The sequence below is a fragment of the Sebastes umbrosus genome, chromosome 12 (genome assembly GCF_015220745.1).
Source record: "Sebastes umbrosus isolate fSebUmb1 chromosome 12, fSebUmb1.pri, whole genome shotgun sequence".
In the NCBI taxonomy this organism is placed as follows: Eukaryota; Metazoa; Chordata; class Actinopteri; order Perciformes; family Sebastidae; genus Sebastes; species Sebastes umbrosus.
In genome coordinates, this window is record NC_051280.1 from 22,274,575 (window position 1) to 22,284,807 (window position 10,233).

At 39.1% G+C, this 10,233-nt stretch overlaps 1 protein-coding gene across 2 annotated transcripts in view; it reads left to right on the forward strand.

The window, feature by feature from the left end:
• clstn2 (calsyntenin 2) overlaps window positions 1–7,477 on the forward strand; it is a 162,524-nt gene extending 155,047 nt beyond the window's left edge. Inside the window, exons 13-19 of one of the 2 annotated variants that reach the window (XR_005209106.1) lie at window positions 2,316–2,521; window positions 2,750–2,917; window positions 3,187–3,332; window positions 3,562–3,682; window positions 4,133–4,323; window positions 4,480–4,823; window positions 4,867–7,477. Coding sequence is in view for 1 of the 2 variants with exons in the window: in XM_037787175.1 (XP_037643103.1) it covers window positions 2,316–2,521; window positions 2,750–2,917; window positions 3,187–3,332; window positions 3,562–3,682; window positions 4,133–4,323; window positions 4,480–4,701 (1,054 nt within the window). In the remaining variant the exon portion in view is untranslated. Of the gene's footprint in view, window positions 1–2,315; window positions 2,522–2,749; window positions 2,918–3,186; window positions 3,333–3,561; window positions 3,683–4,132; window positions 4,324–4,479 lie in introns of both variants that reach the window. The other variant, XM_037787175.1, reaches the window with a different exon arrangement.
• The last annotated feature ends 2,756 nt before the right edge of the window (window positions 7,478–10,233 follow it).

The following is a 10,233-nucleotide window of genomic DNA, read 5'->3' on the forward strand; positions in this document are numbered from 1 at the left end:
CTAAATGAAAAAACAACAACAACCCAATTGTATTGTATTGTATCAGTCATTGTATTTACAACTTAGGCACAGGAAATAGCAGAAAACCCATTCAACCTTGAAATAAATATCCTTGTGAAGTACAGAACTGCTGCTAGTGACCACTAAGTTATTTTGCAGGTGTTCTGTTTGAGGAAGCTATCCAGTTGTTGAATAAAGTGTGAGGTCTATAACTATCCCTCGAACACTAATGTGAACTGATGCATACATAATACATAAGACAAGCTACAAACAGCCAGAGGAGTGGTGGTTAAAGAATTAAATGAAGGCTCTGTCAGATGTGGTGTGTCTGTCTTTGTCTTTAAGCCACAGAACTCCTGGTGAGATTGCAAAAGATGGATCATTAGTGTAAAAACTATTAAACCACTAAACAGACCAGCTGGCCATTAAGGACATTAAGCCTTCGGGTGAACGGAAAGACCATCTTGTCCTCGCTTTTTGTTTCTTTCTTTTTATATTCTTTCTTTCGTTCATTTTCTGTCTGTTTTTCCTCTGTTTGTCTTTCTGTGATTCCATCTCTGGATTTAATTTGATTTGAATTGACTCTGTCCACTCCCAAGGATGGCGAGGTCAGTCGGTCTGTTTGTCCAACCTTTGTCCAAAGCACATTATCTATCTAGCCATATCGTTATGAAATCAAATTACAAACAGTTTGATCCACGACAACGTATCATGAAAATTTCTGGCTTTCCTTGATATTTGCAATGGATATTCAAAGGATTAAAACTCTTTTTTTGTGACCCCCCTTACATTTTCTTCAATGCCATCAAATTTCTACTTACGCAAACAAAAATGTGACAGACAGGTAATAATTGACTGACCCCTTAACCTGCTTCTGCTAGCATAACTGGAATTATTTCCACTATTGCATAATCAGAAACACATGATATAACCATATATGTGTACCGTTTATACTATAAATCATAAAACACAATACCTAGTGTACCGTGCAACACGCTTGATGGCATCTGTATGTCATGGAGTGTGTGTGTTTGCTTCTCCTCACTCTTAAAGTATTTGTTCATCCTCACACAGCTCGTATGCCCATGTGTGCCAGTTTGCCTGTGTTTAGTTGTATGCTGCATGGGAGCCCTTGTTCATGTGTCTGTTCCGTCTCCACACAGCCATCCAGCAGCCTGTTCATTTGTTGAGCAGCAAACGCAGACGGGTCAAATCAGCTTAGATGTGTGCCGGTCGATAAAGTGAGGCGAGCACTCTGGGAGCAGCAATACAGGCTGTCTGAACAACATTTCACAGCTCCCCTCAAGATAAAGACAGACAGATCCGCCTTTACACTCAGCGTCTGTGACTGAGGCAAAAACAATAATACGTAGTCCCATTACACATTGTTGATATTTTTTAAATTCTTCCTGAAGATGTTGTGTTGTTTGAAGGCTGTGTTTCTTGTCCTGACAAGCAGCAGGACCGGTTCAATGATAATTGCCGTTTCAGTATTCACAGAGTCAGTGGATTTAGCATTTCAAACAAGCCTGGCTGAGCCCAAGACCTTAAAAGCTAACATATGTCTTTGTATAATGTGCTTATTTTCAAATGGGTTATTTTTCCTTTTGGAGATTTATTTCTGTATGGGCGAAAGAAGAGGTCAGGGCTAATTGCACTCACTTCAAACTTTTAAGTGATGCTTCATTTCATTTACACATTTTATTTTTGTAACTTAACAGTGTAACTATGTTTTACTAGTCCCCTGTGGTAGGGATGCTTCAGTTTAAATTGGACTTTTCATACTTTAGTAATTGTATGAAAAACGTTTGGTATTTTATATTTCCATTCATATATTTTGAGGTCAGAGGTCAAGGGACCCCTTTAAAAATAGCCATGTCAGTTTTTTCTCGCCAAACTAAGTTTGGAGTATCATTTAACCTCCTTTGCGACAAGCTAGAATAACATGGTTGGTACCAATGGGTTCCTTAGGTTTTTGTAGTTTCATATGATGCCAGTATCTTAACTGTAGTTTTAGAACTGAGCCCGCTACAATCTCCGGATTATAGATTGCGTTAATGCATTAAAGAAATTAGTGGCGTTAAAACTAATTTGCATTAACGCGTTATTATCACGTTACCTTTGACAGCCCTAATAAAAACACAACGATTCTTATTTTCAGGTGTTTATACACTAAAGAAAACATACTATTCCATTTCTGCCAATAGATCCCCCTGAATGTTACAAACTGTTCCTTTAAATCAAGCGAAATAAGCAGTGAAGCATGTAACACCAGTGCTGTCCCGCCCTGTAACCTCTCTCTTCATCTGTGTCAGGTGTTTCGGCGAGGACACGTGTCTCTCCATCCCAGACATCAAGTCAGTGGTTATGGTCCTGCCGCCCAGTGAACCGAGAATCACCATCGCAGGATCTAATCGGCTCGTCAGGCCTGCCGGTGACCTGCGGGGCCCGCTGGGTGTGGCACCCTTCAAAGAGCTTCACATCACCAGCACAGTAATGAAGGGAGACAGCTTCGGTGGATGTGAGTGGAGAGGCTGCCTGCGATGTTAAGATGCTCACATTTCATACCAGCCTCGTAGTAATATTTCATTTGATGTTAGAGAAAATGTGTTTTTAAGGTAGGAATTTTCTTCTGAGTGAGAAGTTTTTCTACAAACTTTTTTGCTTTTATGTGCATTGGATGTTTATCATTTTAAATCTATTTGCACACATAACACATTTTTTTGTAATTTCGTGTGCATGCATACAGCCCGCAGACCAGGTGTGATGGAGGTGATGCATAACCTGGACTACTGTGATGTGCTGGTAATTGGGGAAGAACTGAATCCTGAGAGAGAGAGTATGGAGATTCATCACAGTGCCTTGTTGGGAAAACACCTGGATGCCACCAACTCCACCTCTGGAATATCAATATATGGTAGGCAGGGCTAACAATCCGACAAGAGGGATGACGTGTGGCACTAATGCTCTGTGGTGGGAAGACATTATAAAATGCACCACCTTGAAGAATATGTCTAAAAATGGCTTGCCCTTTATACAGCAATAAGATGAACATCCACTCTCTATAGAATAAGACAGCTGTAAAGGTCCCTGAAATCTCCTGTCATAACATATTACAGTCACAAACTGACACACAGTGCTACATGACATATTTTAGTATAACATGTTTTTCCTTCCTGTTCCAAGGCGTGGACTCCATGGCCCACTATGAGCAGGCACTGAGACAGGTACGCTACAGGAACTGGCGACCTGCCACTCTGAGTGAGCGAAAGTTCAGACTCACCTGCTCTGAACTCAACGGACGTTACACCAGCAATGAGTTCAATTTGGAGGTCAGTTTGATGACTTTCAATCTCCATATTTCAACTCTTTTTCACTCTTCATGTCCGGAACTGTTTATCGAGTCGCTGTCATTTATCTTTTCCTTGCTCCCTTTCTCCATTTGCTTTTAATCTTTCCCATGCTCAGTTACTTTCATACCACATCGTCTTGCATCACAAATGATGTTCCACCTTCTTTTTTCCTGAGGATAATGGTCTTTGTCCCGCCTCTGTACTGTAGGTCAATGTTCTTCACCACTCAGCACCTGTGGAACATGTCAATCATATGGCTGCCCAACCTCAGTACATGAGACCCGTCCATCACCCACTCATGATACACACTCTCAACTCACACATGCCAGGTAAGCCATGTAAGGTAATTTAATTCCTGGCAACATACAACAAATGTTCTCAGACAGAGAGAGGGGGGTTATAACATAAATAAAAGAGGAAAATTTAATTTAAAAAAAAACCATGGTGTTTGTACCAATAGGAAGAGCATGTGTATTTCAGTTTATGGAATGGTTTAGATGAAGAATTTAAGCAAAGTACAAATATATATAAAATTTAAAAACCCTCAGAGGTTCTGCATTTAGCATAAAAAGCATGCTCAAATCATAACTAATTATGATACCAGTATCTTCACACCAGCTTATAAAACTGAGCCCGCTACAACCTCTGAAAGATCAATATTGAAAGTTGCGTTAATGTGTTAAAGAAATTAGTGATGTTAAACGAATTTACATTAATTATCGTGTTAACTTTGACAGCCCTAAATATAATATAATATCATATCTCTACTTCTCCTCCAGGAGCAGCACCTCCAGCAGCCACAGTAGTTATTGTGGTCTGTATCGCTGCCCTGGTGGTGATAGTGGTGATCGGTGTGTACAGGATCCACGCCACACATCAGGAAGGGTCCAGAGAAGACGAGGACGAGGTCAAAGACACCGAGGAAGACTGGGACAACTCTGCACTCACCATCACTGTCAACCCCATGGAGGTTGGATGACATTTTAATTTCAGTTTTTGTGTGTTTATTCCTTCAGTATTCTTAATCTAAAGACTCGAAGATCTTACAAATAGCTCTATTACATGTGTTGCCGTTGTAAACTGGATCTGTGGTGACCTTTACTAAAAATCACGCTTTGTTTTCCAGAACATAGGAGGAGCTCAGGCGCGTGGTGACGAGGTAAAAGAAGAAGAACATGAGGAGGAGGAAGAAGAGGAGGACGAGGAACAGGTGGGAGGAATGACAAGTGCCGAGTCAGACAACAGTGATGAAGACGAAGAGGGCGGAGAAGAAGAAGAGAGAGGAGAGGTGAAAGAGAGGAAGCACAAGGGAAAACTAGAGTGGGACAGTTCCTCCGTGACATACTGACCACACATACACACACATACACACACATACACCTGCACATATAAACACTCTACATATTCGTCTCTCTCTCTCTGATTCGATCCCTCTCTATATCAACCACCTACACACACACACACACACACATCATGCATACATTCTTTCACGCTCACTACCGGTAGGGCCTACACACACACACACACACACACACACACACACACACACACGCTCACAAAAACAAAATCTCTGATAAAATTATTTACAATCTGTTGCTGGAAAAAAACACTTTGAATCTTCCCACGTTGTCATTTTTAATGACACATCTCCCTCTGCTGGACAAAGTTAGAACTACAGAATCAGCTGCAGTCCCACAGTGCTGGAAAACCTCGTCTGTACGTACATTATTATTCACATCACACTCAATGAAGCAAAATATATGATGAATATCAAACAAGCACAGTCTTCTCGTTATACGTGCAGAATTAGCGGAAGTTTTGCCGATCAAATTAAATCTAAACTCTTGAATATAGTGACACAAATTCTCACCATTTCTTACATTAACACAAAGATGATGTGGGCTTTTATCCCAACATTTAATGTGTGCAATTACACGTGTCCTCAGATTACTTTTATATTGTTTATCTTTTAAACAGATTGTCTGCAAGATGGTGAGATATTAGCAGATTTATCAGTGAGATGCATCCATATACATATCCATTAGTTAATGTATCCATAAAGTTTTTAAAATATAATTCCTTTGGCCTATATAGTAGGTACTGTATAACATAGCTGTATCGTCACTCAGTGTATGTCCTCATATTTAACTCAAACCTCTCTGTCTGTGTGATCAGTTTCTCTAAGTACATCACAGTGCTGTGGCTCTGTGGCCTGGACACTAAAGAGACACATCTATTACCATAATCATTCCACATCTGTCCTGATTTATATACAAAGCAGGATTATTAACTGTTTGATATCGTCCACCTTTAGTTTCTCAAAAGTATTTTAAAGCTAAAAATCCTCACTGCTCCGTCAGCTAATGAGCTGTTGGAAAAAGTTGATTGTAGTTTAAATACTCTTAGAAACAAAAGAGCTGTTTGTTAACATCTGTCTGTGTACCAAGTCTATCCATACTGTGGCCTATTGTAGCTTTTACTGTTTAGAGTTAGATCAGATATCTTTCTTTTTTTTTTTGCAGATGAAATAATACAGAGATGTTACTGTATGCTACCGTCTTTGTTTTTAATTCCATAGTAAAGGGAGCCCTCTATGCAATTATGGGCCCAGTATAAAGGACCAGTACACAGGAACAGGGGTACTCCAGCGATTTAGTGCTGCACTTCCATAATGACGGGAAAAAAAAGTCAAATTTGCAACAGAGGCAGAGATATCCTGATTTCAGTGCCTAGTTATGGGTGAATCTCCAAAAATACTGGATACTACAATTCCCATAATGCAACTCAGTAGCATCTTTTCTTAGACAAGCTTGGTAAATGCACAGGGGCTGGCTTCACAAAGATGGACTTTGACTGTGGCTTAGATCAAACTGACATTGACACAGCGGCCCATGCAGGGTTCAGGTCCAACCCGTCCCCTCTCTGTCCCCCTTTCATAACTATCACTGTCACGATCAAAATAAAATCAAAAAGTCAAAATAATAATCTTAAATACATAAATAATAGTTTCTGCGGCCTCTAAAAACTCTTTCCCTTCTGATTGCTCGCACCACAACATTGTTAGCAAACAACAAATTATGAGGCGTGTTTTCTTTTTTCGTCACTTGGTGCCGCTGATTAGCAGGTGTCGAGGCTAGTCACCATGGAAACATGGCTCCGAGGTAGCCCGGGGATAGGGTGGCTACCTTTTTAGGGTAAATTTACTCTGTGTTTATTTTTGTGAAAGTGTCGGTCTTGCATTAGACTAATCTTTGAGCCTAATTCAGACTGGACTAACACTATAGACGACCTCTCTAAAAATATCTTTGTGAAACCGTCCCCCAGGTCTTTTTGAACTCCACACTTCCTGTTTGTAAAGCAGGATTTCTGATTTCTAACTTCTGTTCCAAGCAATGATAACTCCGATTCCATCCTCAAGGTTATTCTCTCAGACTTGACTGACGATATTGTGTTTTCATTGATGGAGTAGTGCTCCTTTTTTAACTTGATGTGTTAAATTGGTGGAGTGCCCCTTTACAGTCAGGTGAAGAGCAAAATGCTGGAGAAAAGATGCAGAGTGATGGTTTATTTGGTGTCATCAAGTCGCCACTCCTGCATAACTTCAAACTTCAAAACTTCATTGATATTAATTCCATTTTGTACCATCGTTACTGCAGATTAAGTAAAGTTGCTCAAAGTTTAATTCCATGAGTTTGTCTACATTCAAGTAATCTAAAAGTAGGCCTCACTCCTTTGGCATTCCCATTTCTACTCAGAGAAATCACCTGTTCATGTCCACACAGAGTATCAGTGACTATTACTCCCTCTGAGCTCTTTAGCTGATACGTCTCCTGTTCACCCGTCCCTCCCTCTGTTGGCCTTTAAGCACCTGTGATTGTGATGTCATCATTGTGAAACAACTGCCTTGTTTCCCTCGTCCCCCTTTGTCATATTGTGCTTCTGAAAGATTAAAGAGAAAAAGATTCTTTTACATATAAAAACAAACCCTGTAAAAATGTTCAAGACAGTTATTTTATATATCCGTTTCTTTTTCTTTTTGTAAACAAAATGGTTGGGATTTCTCTCTCTTTAGTGATCCCACTGCTTTCTGTATATTGACCAATAAAGACTTGTTTTAGACTCTACACCGCTCTCCTCATGGTTATGCACTAGACTACACTTACATAACGATTAAGCTGTCATGTCATAGATGTTAGAAAGCTGCCTGAATTCATCACGTGTTGCAGCAATCTGACATCAGTGTTTGATTTCTTTACGTTTCTGGTCAAAAAAAGCCTGATAGGTAATGAGTTTTCTACGAATGCGTACTCAAACATTACCTTGTCAAAGATGTTGTGCAATTGAACATCAGGCAATGCTGCATAATAGCATTTGGCCTCAATTCATAACCTTTATTAGAGCTGCAAAAACCAATCTGCACATTCTGCAATGTTCCCCCTGTTCTGGCCTCTAAAGGTCCTTCACATGAAAAAATCACTCTGTCGTAGAATTGCTGCACAGTAAGAGCATAATCCGTACAAAACTGAAGCGTAAAAACATCTTTTTGTGGTTTTATTTCTTTTCGTCACCGTAGGGTCACTGCTAACCCGCCAATAAAATCACAAATTCCCATTTTTACACTTCAGTTTTTGTTCGGATTAAACGAACGTGCTAAGAATCAAACTATAGAGATGCTAGAAGTCGGATTTTGTTAACTTTGGACGGAACCAGACTAACTGTTTCCAGTCTTTGTGCTAAGCTAAGCTAACCGTCAGATGGCTTTTTGCAAGAGTGATCAACCAAAGTGCTAACACTTGTCAACCTTCACACACACAGTCATACACTGTCGTGCCATGCAAGGTGCCAAATGCTCATCAGGATCTAATCTAAATACTCATTTACACACCGATGGCACAGTCTTCTGGAGCAATTTGGGGTTAAGTATCTTGCTCAAGGTCACTTCGACACGTGGACTGGAGTGGCCCGGGATCAAACTAGCGACCTTCCGATTGGTGGACGACCCGCTCTACCTCTGAGCCACAGCTGCCCCTTAAAGAAGGACGAAAGCAAATAAGCATGTTTCCCAAAACTACTACTTTAAATGTCACGGGCCAAAAAGGTTTGGGAACGGTTGTGTAAGAATATATATTAATTCCCTTAAAATAAAGTTAATAATTTTAGCTCAAAAACAAAATAAGAAAAAGTTACACAATGGTTAAACTTATGAATGAATGTGTTTTTATCAATTAGTGAAAGACTGAATCAAGGACTCAGACATTCACACCGGTAGATCCAGCAGGGTCCAACTCCAAATTGTGGAGTATTACTGATCCCGCAAGTTGTAAATATAAAATTGATGAATGAAAGAATCTACCGCAACATGTATGGGAAGTAAGAAAAAAAAATACTCAAGAGGTTCATATAAGTACATATTACTTGAAAGTTGAATCTATGAAAGATGTTGGAAATAAATAAAACAAATGTATTTTTACCTTTCTTTATTGGTATTAGATTCAAGGTGGACAAACATACTGTATGTTATAAAAGTACACATGTAAGAGCAACTTATTCCTCACAGAACAAACAAGAATCCCCACACAATGGTAAAAAAAAATACATAAATGGAAAAGAAAAAGAATAGTTATGTGTCCAATGATAAATTTTTTCCAGCCAAAAGTGTATAGATTTCAATATCTGTATTGACTTTTGTCTGACAAATGATGAACACAAACAAACAAAAACATAATGAAGATGACAGAGAGAGGCCCACAGTGAGGACCAACTGAAAATATGTTCATAAAAACTTGTGCAATATTGACTTAGAAAACGTTGAAAGTGGAGGTAAAGATACACACCGACACACATTTAATGATGCAACATCTTGCAACAATGTGGAGAACGAGGCCGTAAAGAAACCAATTTATTAGGGTGATGTGGCTGCTGTGAGGGAAACACAGGTGGTTCGGTCTGACACAAACAAAGGCAATAATATGAATATAATATACTGTTTGTTTGGAGCTTTAACTGGAGTTAATGACAAGATAAATTGTTGGAAAACAAGCCTCATTTTTTAAAATGTATGATAAATCACGATAAATCCTAGTACTTATATTAATATGTATATGTTGCTTTCTTATTTCAACTTAAATGAGATGATATGAATATCAACTTATCTCTGTGTGTTTAGCACAGAATAACCAACAGGGTCAACACAGTCATGGAGTATTACTGATCCCTGCTGGTGGAAGGATTATTGTTAATATGAAAGTGATAATGAATGAAAGCATAAACGTTGTCCATCAAATCTGGTTGTAAGTTTAGTTTATGAAAGATATCCTGCAATGTGTTAAAATAAAGAAAACATTTCTTCACCTTTGAATACTATTGGATTTGTTGTTATCACCTCTAGGTGATATACTGCATAATACATTTGAAATTGTTTCACATGCTACAAACTATATTTTTGTTTTTTTCTCAGACAAAATGCTCAAAATTAAGAAAAAGAACCCTCTTTTTGTGTAAACCTCAGTATGTAGATTTTCAATCAATCCCACTAAGCTTTTAATTGACTGGAGTTCATCTATTTAATGTCCAGAGCTTGTGTAGATGAAGTGTTGCAGCTCTGCTTCGGCTTCCCGCTCACAACAGTGCTGACTACTCATTTGTGCTCCCAGCAGGTCCCTGAGGATGAAGAAATACGTTCAGCTAATTAGTAGCTTAATGTGCCTTTTTAACTGATGAGCACCACATGTTCAATAAGACTCTAATGGACCGGAGCTGGAGGAAACTACACAGTCTTCTAGACGGCCGGGAACACCATTAACTGCTATTGACTCTGTTCAGCTTTTTACTTTGCATTGAGCTTCAAAGTATGCGAATTGGTGTTTTCCTTAGGTTGTAT